This window comes from Dunckerocampus dactyliophorus, chromosome 18 (assembly GCF_027744805.1).
Source record: "Dunckerocampus dactyliophorus isolate RoL2022-P2 chromosome 18, RoL_Ddac_1.1, whole genome shotgun sequence".
Lineage (NCBI taxonomy): Eukaryota > Metazoa > Chordata > Actinopteri > Syngnathiformes > Syngnathidae > Dunckerocampus > Dunckerocampus dactyliophorus.
The window spans coordinates 4,917,409-4,935,443 of NC_072836.1; the positions used below are offsets into that span (position 1 = coordinate 4,917,409).

An 18,035-nucleotide genomic window follows, 5' to 3' on the forward strand; every position below is an offset into this window, starting at 1 on the left:
GTATTATTAATACTGATAAACGGAGCAAACGCTGTATCATTTATGTATCCAGGCCAAGAAAAATGAAAATATAAAGCGTCCGTCTGTGTTTGCTGACAAAAGCGGAAGTTCGTCTCCACGGTGTTTACGTGATCTTTGGCTTGTTGATTTGGTCGCTGCAGTTTCGGTTGTGCTTCGTTTTTCTCATGTCGTTCTCCGGTGTGTAGTTACTTCATGAGAATTTTTTTAAATACTTTTTATACCCTCCTCTTCTTTTCGTAAGTAAATATATTATCCACTTTATTGAATTAATGATAACTTTGATTTATCATCGAGCGTGTGACGAATCTGTTCCTCTGTAAACTGAAGTTTAACTTTACTTTAGTCAGTCATTGCGACCATTGGAGGGCACAATACCAACCATCCTATGACGATTATTTCTTTACAAGTAACCCCCACTCAAAAATACCTTGACGAACACTAAATTTTCTCTTGACAATGTTTAGGGAAGACATTAAAAAAAAAATAAGAATTAAAAGTCCACGCCAGCGTCCACAAGCGATGTGATCACGTGATCTGCGGTAGACAAGGGACTTATCTTGACGTGATTTGTGCTCTTCGGAATGTCCTCGTCTTTGGCCGGAAGACTTTGCATGGTGATGATGAAGCGGTAAAACAAGTAAGTTCAAAACATTAAACATTGGGAAATTTTCAAACGACGTAAAAGCGCTAGTTAGAAACAATGTGTGCTCTTCTTGCTTTGGCCTTACTTTGTGGAAGATAGCATTCGTGTCAAAGATAGCGAGGTGATGAACAACGCACGGAAGGTAAATTAGCCAGTGTAAGCTAATAAGGGTAACCTAGCATCCATGTTTTTAAGTACTGTAGACAGCCATGAATTACGTTTCTAAACTATCGTGTGTGCTCTTCTTAGTCGTGTTTTTATATGCTGTGTGCTGCGTGTTAGCTCGCTAGCTTGCTTGTCAACTTGGCTAAGTGAATAACTTGGCCGTTTGACAGATATTTGTTTTTGTAGCCGATCAGGAACTTGCTCTGAAAGCAGCGGAAATAAGTAAAGAGTCATTTTAAATAACAGTTAAATAGCTTTTCAGTGTGTTCTTATGGAGGATTAGGATGGAGATGACTAATAATGGAGACTGTTGTTTGCCTCGAGTGTCTATGATTCACTAGCATAACTATGCTCTCTATTAGTGGCTGTTGTTATACCAAAAGTTACGGTGGCCGATAGGGTCAAACGCACGTCGATGTCCAGTGTATTTACTATTTCACCTATACTGCATTAAGTACAAGCGGTCATGTTTTCAACATTTATGCGCGCCGGCGTCAATTTAATAGACAACAAACATGGACAAAACAATTGGGACATGTGACACAGACAGAAAATATTAAACCCTTCCCCTGCCCTTACGTCTGCTCTTCTGGTAAGACTTCCTACAAAGTGTGTCTGGCAATTAATGATGATGATGATGTGGTTATTTGAGGTCTGCGGGAATGCCGGGCGCAGAGTACGGGGAGCTCGGGGGCAGCCTCCCAGCCATCGCCTCTCTCAACGCCTCCTACTCCACAACGCTGTCCCTCCCGTCCCCGTACATGCTGCTGCCGCCCGCTGAGCGCAAGGCCATCTCGGACGTGCGCCGCACCTTCTGCCTCTTTGTGACCTTTGACCTGCTCTTCATCTCCCTCCTGTGGATCATTGAGCTCAATGTGAGACACTTTTTATTTTGTTTGTTACAGTTTGTTGCCAGGTGTTAGGCTGGTGTGAACTTTGACATTCCCCCCACCCCCTCTGTAGATATCCAGCACCATCTGGGACAGCCTAGAAAAGGAGGTCATCCGCTACCACTTTAGGTCGTCCTTCTTCGACATCTTTGTAAGTTTGCACTGCTCTTATTTGGTCGGGAAATATGCTACACGAGGCCGTACTGTTCCGCTCCTTTCCTGTAGGTGGCGATGTTGCAGTTTGTGTTCTCATAGCCACAACTTTTCACTTTTTTCTTCTGCTTCCTTCTTCTAGTTTGTGCTTTAACCGGCATCGCTCCCCTTAGTGGTCTGACATGCGTGACACAACGTTCATCTCACCTATAACTAAGAATATTCCATATTTAACTACGATATACCAGGTAGTAATAATAATATATACACATTTGGGTGCCAACTGGCACACATACGTCAGGCTTTTTCCACTGCAGCTCCATCTGCTGGATGTGGTTGGTAAGTGCACCGCTTTATCGTAATTGTGCTAAATACCTAACAAAGTTACAATGATCAGAGCGATACCACTTGCAGTTTTGCGATTTGATTTATTCATATTTAAGTTAATAAAATTGTTATTGTGCCATTTGTGTTTTGTTCATTTTGCTGAAGCATTGTCTTCTTTATATTTTTTGGCTGTCAGAAACAGTTTGCGTGTTACTGACACCTACAGGACATAGGCGGAGCAGCAACTGCGCTGTGTATGCCTTGCTGTATTAATGAGGCGCCAATCAGGTGGCAGTGATGTCATCCCTTTGTTGCCCAGAGCCACTGGGGGGTGGGGGGGAGTTTTTGTCACCTTGTCTGGGAATTGCTGTTACATATTTAATTAGGGCTCAGTTTCTGAGGGAATTTAATAGTTTTCCTGTTGATTCAATTTGAATTCTGTTTGTTTGGAGTACAAATAAATGAATCGTTCTTCTTCCTGGTTGCAGCTGCTGGCTCTGTTCCGGTTCCTGTGCCTGCAGGTGGGCTATGCCGTCTTTCGCCTGAAGCACTGGTGGGTCATCGCGGTGAGTTCATTAAACAATCAGAATGTTAACACACACATTTCCCAGGCATGAAGAAGTAATATGAGAACATTCCACAGGTCACCACCCTCGTGACCAGCGTCTTCCTCGTGGTGAAGGTCATTATTTCTAACGTGAGTGCTATTTCTTCTTCTTCTTTTGTCGTTGTGTGTTGCGTAATGCAGGCTTATCTGTTTCACCCTCTTAAACGTTTTCACTTCTGCATCAGTGCTAGTAAACAATGTTTTGAGCAGACCATGTTAACTTCCGACGACCCCTGTTGCCAGCTGTGCTCCAAACGTTTACTTTTTATGGCTACGCAAAAGAGCGCTTCTTGTGTGCACACAGCTGCTGTCCCAGAATGCATTTGGCTACGTGCTGCCCATCACCTCGTTTGTGGTGGCTTGGCTGGAGACCTGGTTTCTGGACTTCAAGGTGCTCACCCAGGAGGCAGATGATGATAGAGGTGAGAAGGACCAGCATACAAACGCACCCTAAAAAATACCTTTTTAAACTTTGTTATTGGACCTCAGCCTACCTGGCAGCCGTGAACGCAGCCTGCGAGCGCGCCCCAATGATGTACCCTCGCGCCTTGTCGGACGGACAGTTCTACTCGCCGCCCGAATCGGTTGCAGGTGATGTCTGCAACACAGCGCCCTGCTCCTCTCTGGCTCGCCTTTTATTTCCTGACATTGTTCTTGCCCTGACCTGCAGGCTCCGAGGAAGATCTCGACGAGGAGGGCCTCGGCCGGCGTGCGGTCACCGCTCAGGTACCACCAGCACGGCGTCCTAACACTGACGCCATCAGTCTGACTTTCTTCCTGTCTGTCCTCGCAGGAGAAGGAGTATGTGGGACAAGGACGCGAGGCTCTTACCATCGTCGAGCAGATCCTCGCTCAGGAGGACAACTGGAAGTTTGAAAAGAACAACGTGAGCACTTCCTGTCTGGTTCAAATACATGCGCAATAATAAATATAAGCCCCCCCAAAAATTAAGTTGATCAAAAAATATACAATAAGTTATTTTTATTTATAGTTTTAACATTTTTATAATTAATAAATATTTATTCCGTAATTAAAATATTTAAAATGTGTTTTATATGAAGAAAAAAATGTTTAAAAATTATTCATTATTCAAAAATCATTAAAAAATAGAAGAAAAACTTGGATTCATGTAATGTTAACAATGCAACAGAAGTGCTGAACTACACATTCATTAATGTGCATTGAATGCGCATGCCAAGTGTCACAAGCTACATATACCCTGGACCTTTCAAACACCGCTACAAAAAAATCCTTTCAGATATTTTTTTTTCTAGTTAAAATGTAGGTTTTTTTTTGTTTGTTTGTTTTTTAAAGAACTTGGTTCTGTGATTTTCATAATTTTTTTTCCCTTTCACTTTGTTTCAGGATGCGGGCGACTCTGTCTACACGCTGGAGATTCCATTCCACGGCAAGACGTTCATCCTCAAGGTAGTGATGTCACGCTTACCCGCGACCCACTTTATACTTGGCTGATGACACTAGTTTAGCAGCGCTATTTTCAAACATGTGACCCATCATCAGCACTGCTTATCATCGCTCCATTGTCTTTCAAGCAGGTTAGCCACATTTAGCATGTCATTTTACAGGGTCATTAGGGTTGCGGGGGTCTGTAATTATTTTTACTTTCAACATACACATTGCAAATGGCAGCCAACAGAGGGTCGTATAGTCCGTCACGCTAGTTAATGCAAACAAACATCCAGTTGTCGTGTGTGCACAGTGAACGGGTTGTATATGATGTCGGGCTTGATCTACCGTGTACAATAACGGGGTTTTCTGCTTAGCTACTGATGATAAACGAGGGCTTTATTTTGACATTTCAAGCGAAGCATCAGGCCTCCGTATCTGTGCTGACTGGACATCATGTGAGCAAAGCTGTGATTTATTGCAACTGGCCAACAGACTCGACAGCGTTATTCATGTTTATGTTTTTGTCAAAGTCTAAAAACTACACTAAAAAACTTCATGGAAACCGATCCAAAGGGACACTCGTGAGGATGTTAAGTTTATGAGGATGGCGCATTCAAGACAGCTTCAATGATCAATTTTACGGTTAACTATTAAAACCCTCTCTTCACAATCAAAACAAATATTAGTTTACCACAGTCGTCAAGCGTGTTCTTTGATTACATTTGGCTTTACTTGCCTTTTTTTGTCACACTCATAAGATCCTTGTGGGGAATTCCTGATTTCCAAGCGTTCCTGAATGCAACAAGTGTATCAAGTCAGAGGCTGTGTTCAGCGACTCTGCTGGCCGATTAATTGGCATTAATAACTAATCAATTAGCTCTGAATTGGCTATTAGACTGAAAGTATTAGAAGAAATTCAAATTTTCAACACTTTCTCACACACATTTGGCTGATTGGCTGGCAGACATCACATGGTTGTTATTGTGTGGAAGTCCAGTGGTGCCTCGATTAACGTCCACCCCGGTTCAGTTTCCATTCAAATTTGTTCCTAAAATTTTGCTTGGCTTGTGTTTGCCTGTTTGTTTAGCGTCCAAAATACCGCCCAGTTTGTTTGCTCCGCCATCTTGGATGACGTGCCCACTAATGAGAAAGGCGATGAGGCGTGGCACGAGTTTGACACGTGTTATAAGGCATCCTTGCACACTTCCACGACGTCACATGTTACATGTTTATTGGTTCTACAACTATGACATTTAGTTTGATATATTTTTTCCATTTTTGCAATTGTTATTTTGTTAATTGATGGTTTTGTTTTGCCAACAAAACTAGATAAAAGTCATGTTAAATGTTTAGTTGTCAGTTCATTTGTCACTTGTAGTTATTTTTGCATCATTTTCTGCATGTACAACTTTAATTATTGTCTATAAAATGTGTTTTGTATTAACATTTGTGGGTGTCTGGAACGCAATAATTGGATATATATAATTTTTTTTGTGGGAAAACTTCCTTTTTGGTTTGAGTCGGACCCTCTGGAACGGATTAATGACGTTAACCAAGGCACCACTGTAAGGTTTCTCCTCCAGTGTGCTTTGCGACTATTGGCCTGATGCAAACATGACATCCATGTTGGGTTGTTTTGGTTCCTTCAGGCCCTAATGCAGTGTTCCGCTGAGCTGGTGTACCAGGAAGTCATCCTGCAGCCTGAGAAGATGGTCATGTGGAACAGAACTGTGTCAGTCTGCCAGGTCAGCTTGGGTGACTACAACTGTAGTGTTGACACCTAACAGCATCTTTTTTCAAATATAGCCACTGTTTGTTTGGTTGAAGCATTCCTTTCCGCTTCTTTAGATCTTGCAGCGGGTGGACGATAACACGCTGGTGACTTATGACGTCTCGGCCGGGGCGGCCGGAGGAGTCGTGTCCGCCCGGTATGACGGCTGGGCAGCCAATTTGGCTAACTACCTCCTAGCTTCTCTGTTTATGACGTCACCCGTTTCTTCCCTGCAGAGACTTTGTCAACGTCAGACGGGTGGAGCGTAAACGCGACTGCTACCTGTCTGCTGGCATGGCGACCGACCACGACGCCAAGCCTCCCGGCGGCCGCTACGTCAGGTCGGAAAGGGCGGCATTTTTTGTAGCGATGACACTGCTGTTAGTTTATTTTTCTGTTTTGACTCTTAACCTTTCTCACGTGAAGGGGGGAGAATGGGCCTGGGGGATTTGTGGTCCTCAAATCCAGCAGCAACCCGTCCGTGTGCACCTTCATCTGGATCCTCAACACTGACTTGAAGGTGACACTCATAAAGCTTTATTTTAAGACCTGTAGCAAAGCCTTTTTTTTTTTTTTTTCATTCAGAGTTCATAAGCAAGCTCCAGGAACACATAATATTGTTAGAACATCATTCAAAAAATCACATTTGCATCTCCTTCCTGTCAGGGTCGACTACCCCGCTACCTCATCCACCAGAGTCTCGCCGCCACCATGTTCGAGTTCATGTCACACCTCCGCCAACGCATCGCTGACCTGCGTCCCACCGTGCGCTGCAAGCACCAGCGCTAACACTTATGATGGCAGAGTGCCCGCCCCTGGATACAAGGTGTAACTCAAAAAGTACACAGAAGGCTGTTTTCTCCAAGGAGACACGTGAGAACACACATTGCCGTCCTGGCCGTCCTCCTCCTGCTCCTCCTCCTTGCTTGATACAAAAAGACTTTTTCTCTGAGCCTTATCTTCTTTTTGCACACATGCTTAATTTTTTACAATTTTTTTTATTCACTTCATGTGGTGCTTCCGCTCTTTTTGCTGACAACAAAACAGCCGACACTTGTACACTGAGTTTTCCACTCAGCCACAAGAGGGAGACACCACCAAAATGTGCTTAGCTCCTTGCCCAGGATGCAAAAAAAAAAAAGACTGCCTGTGTAATTTCTGGTTGAAGAAGTTGTAAGAAATGTCTGCTATTATATGTAAGAGCCTGAGGCCACATAACAAAATGTTTAAGTGATGACTGTAAAGGTGCTAAAGTTGCATCTTGATTGTTTTTTTTTTTTTTGGGCCAATCAGGAGCGAGGATTCTTAGATGCTCGCAAATGTCGCCGAGCACCCAAACGGCGTCAGGTGGCCTTGTAGCGAGCTCGTTATTTCTTTCAGTAGCTCTCTTCCTCGTTGGAGGTCGGGAGAGGCGATCATGTGATGAGCCTTGCAAAAGAGAACAGTTTGTTCTTCTCCCATGCAGACATGTGAGTGTGGAGAAATGTCAAATGAAAGAAACGAGCCGTATCAACATTTTTTTTTGGTGCCTTTATTGCCGCTGCATTTTTTATTTTTGTTTTTTGTGCGTTTTCTTTTAACACACACACACACTGTTCAATGCGCTTTTTAATACGGTCACACGCATCACACTGTGGCGTTCACGCCTGGTTTACAACATCATGTAAAGTCAAACTGACCAACTGTTTGTTTTTTTATTTTTAGCTAGTGTCTAATAAATGGATTATTTCACAGTTATGGAGTCATACTTTTTATTCCCGAGCTAGTACTTGACATTTCTATGAAATGCCAGGACAGAGCACGCTGTCTTGTGTGCATACACTCAACTGTTCTTTCTAATTTATTGATTTTGAATGATCTCCAGTCAAATCTTGGAGGTAATAAGGAGAGTCAAAAGTCCAATCAGAATACGTTGCTCGTCTCCTCGGCTCTTTGCATTTTTCAGGCATGATATTGGAACCTCCTGGCATTGTTTTTTCTATGTCGTAGCAAGACAGATTGATTTTGAATGCTAATCCGCCACAATATAGCTGAGGGTGGACTTATGGCCTTGGGCAAAGGTAATAACATTACTAATTTTTTCTCATAAATGTATGACAACCACACACAAATAGACAATCGCTAATTAGTATAATGACAACAAGAGAGCAAAATTGTCCAGTGACACTTGGAAAAAGTCAGTACGTAGCCCATGAACGTGATATCCACCTGTAGCTTTCCCGTGGGACAAAAACAAGCTCTGAACTAACCTAACCGCATTGATTGATGGTTTTAAAAACTAAATGTTACTGTGATTTAAAAAAAGTCACGTTTGGAGTCCGAAGATCAGTAGCTCGGCGGATAACTCTAGCTTGCTTTTGCTAGTGACGGCTAGGTAAAGCGTGTAAACAACGATGCAAGAATAGTCAAACAGCAAAAATGCCGAAAGGCATTTATTGGTATGTGCCAATCATGTGTTTTTGACAGAAATCAGCCAATACTCATCAGTGGATCGATCAGAACATCCCTAGTCAGAAGTTAACGTGATAGACAATACTCAGGTAAAATTAGCATCAAATTTTAGTTTAACGTTATCTTTTGATTGTTGTATGTCAGAGCAAGAACCCTGTTGGTTTTCAATGCTATCCGGACTGAGATGGTCAAATTGAAATGTAAACCTGTCAGTTAATATTTTCACAACCTACAGGTGTTTGGGGTGGGTCCGAACAAGAACCCTATTCATTTGGACACAAAGACGTGTCTATTTTTAGATGCAAGTAGCTCCTGCACACAGTGACAGAGGTCGTCACCGTTCGTGGTGTGTTTTTGTTATTTGTGAAACAATGTTGCCTTCTTCTTGTCAGTACGATCAATAACTGTTTGTCCGTTCGCGGAACACGGGAAAGGGGAATAAGCAGAATTGTTCTTCAGTTTCTGACCCATTTGCGTTAAGCTTGTGAGGCTCAGATGACCACTTCCAAGATGTTTGCAGCAGAGATGAATGTTCCGTGCTTTATGTGTGCATTCCTGCTTTGACAGAACATTTCTTACAGTAACAAAGAGCCGGCGGCCATCTTGTCACACATGCTCCAGGGGTCTGAAGTTCCACTTCATAGAAGAGGGTGTTTAAAAAATAAGGTACACTAACCGCCCACCCCCCGTGGCGTGTAATTACAATGAAGAAAAATGGTGTTCTCAAAGAGAACACAATGTGAACAGCATGGAGAGGGTTGGGGTGGGGTGGTGGGGGGGTGGGGGGTGATGCAGCCTGCTCACATGACACGGCTGTGACTATCTGCGGCCGATGATGGGTGTGTGAAATGTTGGGAGTTGAGCTCTGGTCTGCAGAGAAGCAGCAGACCTCCTCTGGCCTCTCCACCTGCAGGGACCCGCCTCGCCATCCTGGATCATGGGAAGCTGAACAAGAGGTGACGTTTAACTTTAGCCAGAGTGAGACCTCCTTTTTCCCCCCACTCTCTCGTCTTCACTTCACTTCACTTCTTGTTGCCCACTAGGATGTGAACGCGCGACGTGGTCTTCGTTCCAATCTGGTGTGGGTATAACTTTTTTTAAAATTTTTTTAACGAAGACAAGTAGAGGTTTTATCTTCATCCATGGGCTCGGCCTTCTCCAAGTTCTGCATGCGGTGCTGCTGCTACTGCTGCATTGACAGCGACAGCGACAACGATGACGAGAAGCAGCCCTTGATGCCGTAAGACCACCGCTCTTTGAACATTACCGTAATGCTCCTGTAAATGTGCACTCGCTTTTTAAACATTTTAATTGCGTGGTTAAGTATGTGGCCTGTGACCCAGAACACCCAGTTTGATTCCCTTCAATCAGCTGGTTTAAAAATAGTAACTAAATAGTTAACCTATGCCACTGCGCATATTACAATTATCACAAACTATTGGTCAAAATAGTTGTATATGTGTGTATTAAAAGACGTAAAACATATTTTTACAATTATATATTTATGTATTTTTTTGTATTTCATTATTTAATAAAGTTTTTTTTTATTTTACATTTCTTTAGATTATGTTATGTTTTTATATGAATTTAAAAAAAGGTCACAGGCTGCCCCAGTGCAGCTTTTTGTGTCATAATAATGATAATCATGGAAAAAATGTATAATTTAAAAGTAATAAAAACAGTAAGCATAAAAATGTTGATTAAAAAAAACCAATAATCAACAAAATCTCCGTTAATGTGTCCATGCAGCCCAGATCCGCTGGACTATTTCAGCCGGGAGGTCCAGAAACGTCGCGACGAGGAAACCAACCTGTGGAGCGAGCCGGGGGACCGCAGCCACTCGGAGAGGGATGACGACCGGGCGCTCTACTCGCTGCTGCAGGCCCGCAACAAGACGCGCATGGGATCCTCGGTAGGTTTCAAAAATAAAAGAAAAAATTTGCATTGACATGACATGCGGCTTTTGTCATGCATGCTGCGCTCTAGGGTTATCGTCGCCTGAGCGTGGACATTGAGGCCATGCGAGACACTCGCAGGGAAGTCCGGGACAAGTGGAAGACCGTCCTGGAGAACCTCGGTGAGAACACACATCTTTTTTTATGTGTTTTTTAAATTTTTTAAAATGCAATTTGAAAGCCGTTTATACACGTTCTCTTCTAGGCTTCATGGCGGAGGCCGACTCTCTGCTGACTGTGTCCGCCGGCGCCTCGCTGGACCGCATGCGCAACGCGGCGGCGGCGCGCAATCTGCTGCAGACGCTCCACTCCGAGACATCCATCTTCAATAGCAGGGAATCTCCACCGGAGAGATACCTCTTCATCCTGGTGAGAAGCACACGCGTACGTCTGGCTGCTTCCGCGAGTGAAATAAGCACTTTTTCGGAACCCGACTGTTGGGGTGCCAAGCTCACAGGTCGGTTTTCCACGCATCAGTCAGAAGGAAGCATTCTAAAAAAAAACTGTATTTCCAGCGCTAAGGCTCACATTAGCGTGTGTGTTTATTTTTATCATTACTGACTTGAAGTTCCAATGACTCACATGGTACCAGTAGAAATAGTACCTGGTGGGACCTGCTTTTGCCAATGGAAGCATGTCAACAGCGAGTAAAGTGGAATTGGTACCCTCTGTGTTAAAAACACTACCCTGGTGTGTTCCTGAGTGCCACTAGATGGCGTCAGTGTACCAGCAGTGTACACTACTCCCTCGTTTCATTGTTAATAAATGGAATATTTACAGCATAGAAAACCTTTTTATTATTCTTTCTAAATACTTTTTTAACATTATTAGAGCACCCCTATAGTCACCATTACACTCCTATTATTCCATTTTTACACCAGATTGCACAACTATTATGCTACAAGGACTCTAGACAGCTAACAAGTTAGCCTCAAATTCAAAGTAAGAAGCCACAAACTTACCACTTCCACACCCAATGGGAGAAGAACCTTTTTTCACACTGCGTCCATGGCTGGCTACAACGAGTGCAAGGCATGGTAATGTAATAAGGATGGATGTTACATTTCTACATATCACTTGCATTTCAATATGTTTTGACTAATAACAGACCATAGTCTACCACTAAACCGTGACCATTAATTCCTTTAAAAAAAAAGGCAATATAGCAAGGGAGTGATCGAACCGCAATATTGCAAAGAACGACTGTACTCGTACCAGAGTACCCAAAGTGTAAAGTGGGCACGTGTATGTATACTTGTTTTCAGGCTTTTAAGAGTCCATATTTTAAGCTAAAGAAGAAATATTAAGTCTACAGTATAATGATGGGTGGAAAGAAGCAGGACCCCTTCCACTCAGTGTGACATTATTTGATTATACTACGCCATCCTTCCACTCAGTGTGACATTATACTACGTCATACTACGCCATCCTTCCACTCAGTGTGACATTACTTGATTATACTACGCCATCCTTCCACTCAGTGTGACATTATACTACGTCATACTACGCCATCCTTCCACTCAGTGTGACATTTTAGTACGTCATACTACGCCATCCTTCCACTCAGTGTGACATTATACTACGTCATACTACGCCATCCCACAGCAACTTTCCTGAATTTGTGGCCTATTTAGAGAAGTGCACTGAACTTGTGTACGGAGGCTACAACATTCAATTATTTTCTATTCGCAGGATCGCCTGCTGTATCTCGACATCGCAGACGACTTCCTGGCGAAGGCCAAGCGCTTCTACCCACCGCGGGACACGTCAGACGACGACACGCCGGGCGGCGCCATTAACCTGCCACTGCTGCTGGCCCGCGTGGAGGCCATGAACGGGGCGGCGGACGACGACGAGGGCGACAGCGGCGACGAAGATGAAAGGCAGAGAGGCCGACCGTGAGGGTGCAATACTAGAGACACGAGGCAGGGGGCGATAGACATCAACCCGGAAGGGACTGGAAGGACAGAAAAGACAGGTCTCTTTTTTTTTTTTTTTGCTATGTCTCTCAAAGTGCATGACTTGTTTGATTTTGGATGTTCTTAGCTTGCATTGTTCTGTCTGTGGAGAACCTTCAGGGTTCTGACGTCCCATGATGCCTCACACGACTGATAAAACCCCGAAACAAACAAGTTGCTGACTCGCTCTCAAGTTTGTCTTCAAGCAGGGGAGTGTGTCAACCCTGTGGCTCTGTTCCCCCGTTTGTCGCCCTTCCTGTCTCCAGCAAGTGCTCATGTGCTGCTTTCTGTGTGTGTCTTCTGGTGTCCTCTTCACCATGAAATAGTCATGTGTTCCAACTCAAATGTTTGAAAGCCAGAAGCGACATTCCCTTCATGTCAGCAAGTTCAATTAAGCCCATAAAGACATTTATTTGGCAGTTGTGCGCTTGCCTCCGCAGCCTCGCCGGCCCTTGGCTGGTGCTCGCACCACGCTCCACCGGCATGCCGCAGATCCCAGGAGTACTGGTGGGGCGCCGTCCAGTGTCAAATCACCTCAGTGGGATGACTGTTTCGGCGGCGGCTGCTGCTTCTTGTTGTTAAGCAGAAGATCTTTCAATCTTTTCTTTTTGAGTGAGAGGCTGGGTCCTGATGTCATGGTCTGCCAAAACAATATTCTAATGCAGGAGTGTCCAAACTGCTTTCACCATGGGCCACATATCAAATTACATTAATATATGTTTAAAAAATGTGAGAGTGAAGCTGTGCGATTTGAACGTCGACGTGAGGGATGACTGTCTATTGCTAAACAGTTAAATCGCTTATAAAAACAGTTCAAATCTTGTCATCTTTTGGTATTTTTAGTGTGGCCCTTGTAATATTCTGATGCAGGCCATGTATAATTTTATTTTTGGAACAAGCCGCGGGCCATTAAAAAAAAAAAAAAAAAAAACAATCTGGCCACCCCTGCCTTAACCCAATCAAACCGTTGAAAATGTCTGGCTTATTCCTCCTTGGTCTGCTCTTTATGCCTTTCTAGTGTTTGAACTCCATTTTCAGGCAACAATTTGCATAACTTAAGAATGTGCTGCAACAGAATGTTAACTTTCCCAAAGATGCTTCCTTCTGCAAAACCTCCACTCAAAGACTTGGCCACCCCCACTACTCTGCTTTATTTACCACCTCCTGACAGGCCTGCCCTCCATCGTCTGCCTCCCTTCCCATCTCCGCCGTGGTGACAGCAAATCCGAATGTCACCTCCCGACAGCTGTGACAGTGCGGTTATGCAACAACACGGAGCTCTTCCTGGCAGGACCGGCAAGCCCCCCAGTGCAGGCGGGTGGGCGCAGAGGCGCTCCAGGCTTCATTGCCACCGCATGACTCAACACCCGCCCCAAATCATCTTAAAGGTGGACGCCACCGCCAGTCACCTCACAGAAGGAATGATGGCAGCCTTGCAAGATGACACGCTGGATTTGTATGATGCCTCTGCGAGGTTGTCATGGAGTCATCATAACACAACTTAACTGATGACCTTGAGGGCGCCGAGAAATATTGGCTAGCATGCACTGGTGCCTGGTGTTGCTCACATCTGCTTATGTGTTATTTTTTGTATTGTACAGTTGCCACAGTGTTCCTTTAGTTATGCACAATTGCCATTCACCTGCGCATACAGCATTTGACTGGTACTGCATGAAAACAACAACGGTGGCGTCCTTTATTGGTTGTGCTCAAAATGCTTTGTGAAACAAGCTAGCCTACGTGAAATAAACAAATGACCAATGACTTACAGATAGTTAGCTCCTAAGGCCCGTTGCGCTTGATGGCGGCCATGTTCTTCAGCCAGTGTTTGTCAAATTCCAGACATTTGTACTTGTCTGTCCCCTGAAGGTGTGTACCAAATTTGGTGGCGAGTCTTGAAAACATCTTCAAGCAGGGCAATGAGCTGCGTGAGAAATGTCAAGTCAATCCAATTTATGACGGGTCGAACTTTGGAGTGTCATAGCACCACCATGTGGCGTATTTGTCAGAAACATAATAGCGCTGACAACACAGTAGGAGCACGTGTTTTGGCAAAATGTCACCCCTTTGTGTGTGAAGAAAGAGAAGCTTTAACATTAATATAAGAAAATCAGCTGATGATGCTGGCCTGGTCCTGTGTGTGTGTGTGTGTGTGTGTGTGTGTGTGGTATCATTACCCGATGTGGACGAGTGAGTCACTAGCGTAACATCACACCAGCAGACATGTTCCATTCCAAGGCGAGTGCTTCCCAGGCTGTAACCCAAGCGGGGAACGTGGCGCTCTTGTCACCGAGGTGATGAATCACTGAATGCGGCGCTCACGACCGCCATGAGGCAGCAGCTCGTGACGAGGATGTCTTGATGCTGGCATCGTGCAAAAAAACAGTAAAAGTCAGATGAACTTTTGTCTCAAAAAGGTCTCCTTCCTGATTTCTTGTTGTCTATCTACCTGTCGAAGAAATAGTTGGAAATAAAGTTTAAAGTACGTCCAGAAGATGTCTAGAGCTCAAGTTTAAGTATCAGGTTGAGTAGCAGGTCTTTCAAAGCTGACCTCCAGGTCAAAGTTCCTCCCAAGACAGGTTTTGGGCACTCAAGTCCTAGTCTTGAAATTCTTTGAAGGTCTTTGACCATGGAGTCCAAGTCAAGCAGCAGGTCTTCAAAGCTTGAGTCCAGACAAAGTCTTGAGCCTCTGAATCTTGGATCCACGCAGATCACAGATCTCAGGTCTCTGAAGATCAAGTTTATCTCAAATCCACAAGTCTTGAGCCCCTCAATCTCAAGTCCACGTTTAGTATCAAGTCCTCAAAGCTTGCTGGTTTGTTTCCAGTCTTCAAAGACTGGGTCCAATTCAAAGTATTTAGTAAAGCTTTTAAAGTCATGTCTTTAGTCTTATTAGCTCAAGTCTAAGTTAAGTCTTGGTTCTGAATCTCAGGTCCAAGCTAAAGTATGAAGTCCTTAAAGCTGAGGTCCCTAGTCGATTATCGTGTCCTCGAAGCTAAATCCAAGTTAACTCCTGACCCTCCGTGTCTTGGGTCCAAGTTGAGTATCATGTCTGTAGTCGTAGTTGAGCAACAGTTCCCTGAGGATCACGTTCAAATCAAGTCAGATGTCTTTGGAGCTGAAGTCCAATGTGCTGTGAGAACTTGTGTGTGTGTGTGTGTGTGTGTGTGTGTGTGTGGTGTTTGTGTGTGTGTGTGTGTGTGTGTGTGTGTGGTGTTTGTGTGTTAAAAACTACTACAAAGTTTCCACATTAGTAGAGGGTCACTCTGTGTACATCAAGACCAGATCCTTATTAAGATTCCAGTCTGAAACCCTTGTGTGTGTTTGTGTGTGTGTGTGTGTCTGTGTGTGTGTGTGTGTGTATATATGTTTCCATGACCCCTACATACAATGTGTGTGAGTGAGGCACAGCTGATGAGGAAAGCGTTGGTCCAAGGAGACTTTGGGGGATTTTTCACATCAATTACCTTCTGCTGAGGAGCTTCCAGTTCTCAAAGCACTCAGTGTCAGATGTCGGCGCACGCCGATTGTGGAGTGACAACATGCATCCGAAATAGCAACGCTGTGTCCATAAAGGCGGCGGAGGCGAGACTCAAACCCTGACACCCACCAGGACACACAGAGAGAGAGAGACAGAGGCCAGCTGGACCATCGCCATCCTTCTCAACCTCACAAGTGAGCTTAAAGGTCCTTCAGAGGAGATCCGAGGACAAAGAAGACTATGCCGGTGTGTACCATGATCGAGAAATGCAACGGCGTGGTGGCGGGAGCTGAGCTGTCCTGCAGCGTCCGGGAGGAGAACAAGGCTCAGAGGGAGAGCTACTGTGCTGACTGGAGGAGCATCAGCCTCAAGACTCAACCTGAGGAAAGGTGAGAGATCTGGACTGTGTTCAAAGATGACTTACATGCTAAGAGTTGTTTTGGATTTCAGGAAGACAATGGACATGAAGGACGCGTCCCGTAAGGAGACGCTCTCCCGCCAGTGGAAGGCCTCCCCTCTCACCCAGTCCTGCCCCTCCGGTGTCCTGCGGGTGGGCACCGTGGAGCGAGGGGTGAGGGAGCACCAGCTGCTTCCAAAGAGAAACACCCTCCCCTTGCCGATCTTCACCCCGGCCGAGCTTGGGGTCCGCCTGGGGCGCGGCGGCCCGCACGCCCCCGAGGACCTGCAGCCTTTCGCGACCACGGATGGTATGTGTCTCAGCAAGAGGAGCGTGGACGAGATCACTCGAGACCTGCCGCCCGTCAAACCCACCCTCATGGAGTTCACCAAGGCACCCAAAGCTCTGGGGCGCTCCATGTCACAGGAGGCCCAGAGAGGGTGAAACAAAAATGGATGATGGGGGGGAGGGGATGCTGGAAAAGGATGACAAGGAGCAGAAAGAATGTGCATGCACTTGTGACATCCTAAACCCTCTCTTGTGTAGATTTATAGCACTGTCTTGGCCAGCACTGCATCACGTCGTCAACATGCGGTGGTCCGGCGAATGGTTGTGTGTATGTGTGTGTTGTCAGCTGTTCTTTGTCATGGTGCAGCTGATCCACACTGCATGGAAGGCAATGAAAGTGCTCCTGTAGACTGCAATACAGTGGTCGCTGCAATGGAAACATGAGGTGGTATTGTGACATGGGTGGGAAGACGAAGGGCTTCCGGACATGCAAGTGTACATTCAGTAGTTGTGTGCGTGTGTGTGCGTGTGTCTGAACACTCGAGCACTCAAGAGAACACTTAACATCTGCGGCATTTAGCATTGTTTCTGTCTAAGTGGACTCCTCGGGTGTTCGATAGATTAGTTGAGAGTAACTGTTTAACTGTTTTTTTGTTTCCCAGAGTTGTATTTAATTTCTTAATAAAAATCAGAGCTGCTATTGAATCTTGTGCCGTGTGCTTCATTTTTGTGAAGGGGCGAAAGGAAAAACTATGACAAAATAAATGGAAAAAAATAAAGGCTGTAGGAGGCCAGGAGGTTGGGAAGCTAGCTAGCTAGAAAGCAAAGCTAGCAGACTGAATGCGATCAAGTCAATTCACGCAAACGTCATAAACTTCATCCACGGACACAGGTATTGAACACAACCAATAAAAACAGTTTGACTTATTGATGACTCACCTAGGACACTTTGTAAATCCTCACAGTGGTTTTGGAGAAAAGTCATTTGGAAGCTTCTGGAAGGTGAACGCCAAGTGGCTAAGCTAACATTTACTCTCCCACTTCTACTCAGTCGTTTTCTTTGAGGTTGACTATAATTTAATGTTGGGTTTGTGAAACTCATGACTTATTATCATATTCTGTTTTGTCATCATTGCATGAGTTGTTAGGTTTGTAGTTAAGCTAACCATATGCGACCTCCTAGAAAGTACTCATCAACTGCTTGTGGCCTCTGTAGGCCTCGCCTCTGTTTACTTGAATTTGGGTTAGTATTACCTCTTAATTGCATACACATTATCTTCTCATGTTTCTGACTTGTTAGCTAATAATGTATCATTCTTATAAGCGGTATAGTGTATATGCGGTATGACTGTATAAAGGCAAGCTAACAGCTAAGCTAAGGTTTTATGAGCGTGACCTCTCCATGCCTCCTGTCTACTTGCCCACATTTGTGTATGTCTGACCTCATAATTGTATTTCAATGTTTTGTTTTGTAGGCCTGTACTTCCCCAAGTAAAAGTTCAGATGCTTATGTTCATG

At 44.6% G+C, this 18,035-nt stretch overlaps 3 protein-coding genes across 5 annotated transcripts; all 3 read left to right on the forward strand.

Annotated features, from left to right (window-relative positions):
• The first annotated feature begins 152 nt into the window (after window positions 1-152).
• On the forward strand, window positions 153-7,720 carry stard3 (StAR-related lipid transfer (START) domain containing 3). Of its 2 annotated transcripts, none has more exons than XM_054759069.1 (15): window positions 153-257; window positions 1,482-1,704; window positions 1,793-1,870; window positions 2,688-2,765; window positions 2,843-2,896; window positions 3,111-3,228; window positions 3,296-3,397; window positions 3,477-3,532; window positions 3,600-3,692; window positions 4,172-4,234; window positions 5,866-5,961; window positions 6,065-6,144; window positions 6,224-6,328; window positions 6,414-6,507; window positions 6,654-7,720. In XM_054759069.1, the coding sequence occupies exons 1-15, from the start codon at window positions 214-216 to the stop codon at window positions 6,774-6,776; spliced, it is 1,407 nt and encodes a 468-aa protein (XP_054615044.1). In that variant the 5' UTR covers window positions 153-213; the 3' UTR covers window positions 6,777-7,720. The 2 variants fall into 2 exon arrangements, with proteins under 2 accessions (XP_054615044.1, XP_054615045.1); XM_054759070.1 differs by lacking the exon at window positions 153-257 and adding an exon at window positions 280-658.
• A 1,552-nt stretch (window positions 7,721-9,272) lies between these two features.
• Window positions 9,273-15,646, forward strand: mreg (melanoregulin). 2 transcript variants are annotated; one of them, XM_054759072.1, is made up of 6 exons: window positions 9,273-9,394; window positions 9,482-9,678; window positions 10,188-10,350; window positions 10,425-10,515; window positions 10,599-10,850; window positions 12,086-15,646. In XM_054759072.1, the coding sequence occupies exons 2-6, from the start codon at window positions 9,581-9,583 to the stop codon at window positions 12,190-12,192; spliced, it is 711 nt and encodes a 236-aa protein (XP_054615047.1). In that variant the 5' UTR covers window positions 9,273-9,394; window positions 9,482-9,580; the 3' UTR covers window positions 12,193-15,646. The 2 variants fall into 2 exon arrangements, with proteins under 2 accessions (XP_054615047.1, XP_054615046.1); XM_054759071.1 differs by having other exon boundaries at window positions 10,599-10,762.
• A 294-nt stretch (window positions 15,647-15,940) lies between these two features.
• On the forward strand, window positions 15,941-17,222 carry tcap (titin-cap (telethonin)). Its single transcript, XM_054759076.1, has 2 exons — window positions 15,941-16,221; window positions 16,283-17,222. The coding sequence occupies exons 1-2, from the start codon at window positions 16,073-16,075 to the stop codon at window positions 16,671-16,673; spliced, it is 540 nt and encodes a 179-aa protein (XP_054615051.1). The 5' UTR covers window positions 15,941-16,072; the 3' UTR covers window positions 16,674-17,222.
• Window positions 17,223-18,035: the final 813 nt, after the last annotated feature.

Coding starts and splice junctions, on each gene's coding strand:
- tcap (XM_054759076.1), top strand. CDS start 16,073: ATGCCGGTGTGTACCATGATCGAGAAATGCAACGGCGTGGTGGCGGGA. Junction 16,222..16,282: donor AAGACTCAACCTGAGGAAAG/GTGAGAGATCTG, acceptor TTTGGATTTCAG/GAAGACAATGGACATGAAGG.
- mreg (XM_054759071.1), top strand. CDS start 9,581: ATGGGCTCGGCCTTCTCCAAGTTCTGCATGCGGTGCTGCTGCTACTGC. Junction 9,679..10,187: donor GAGAAGCAGCCCTTGATGCC/GTAAGACCACCG, acceptor GTGTCCATGCAG/CCCAGATCCGCTGGACTATT. Junction 10,516..10,598: donor GACCGTCCTGGAGAACCTCG/GTGAGAACACAC, acceptor GTTCTCTTCTAG/GCTTCATGGCGGAGGCCGAC.
- stard3 (XM_054759069.1), top strand. CDS start 214: ATGAGAATTTTTTTAAATACTTTTTATACCCTCCTCTTCTTTTC. Junction 258..1,481: donor TATACCCTCCTCTTCTTTTC/GTAAGTAAATAT, acceptor TGGTTATTTGAG/GTCTGCGGGAATGCCGGGCG. Junction 6,145..6,223: donor GGAGGAGTCGTGTCCGCCCG/GTATGACGGCTG, acceptor TCTTCCCTGCAG/AGACTTTGTCAACGTCAGAC.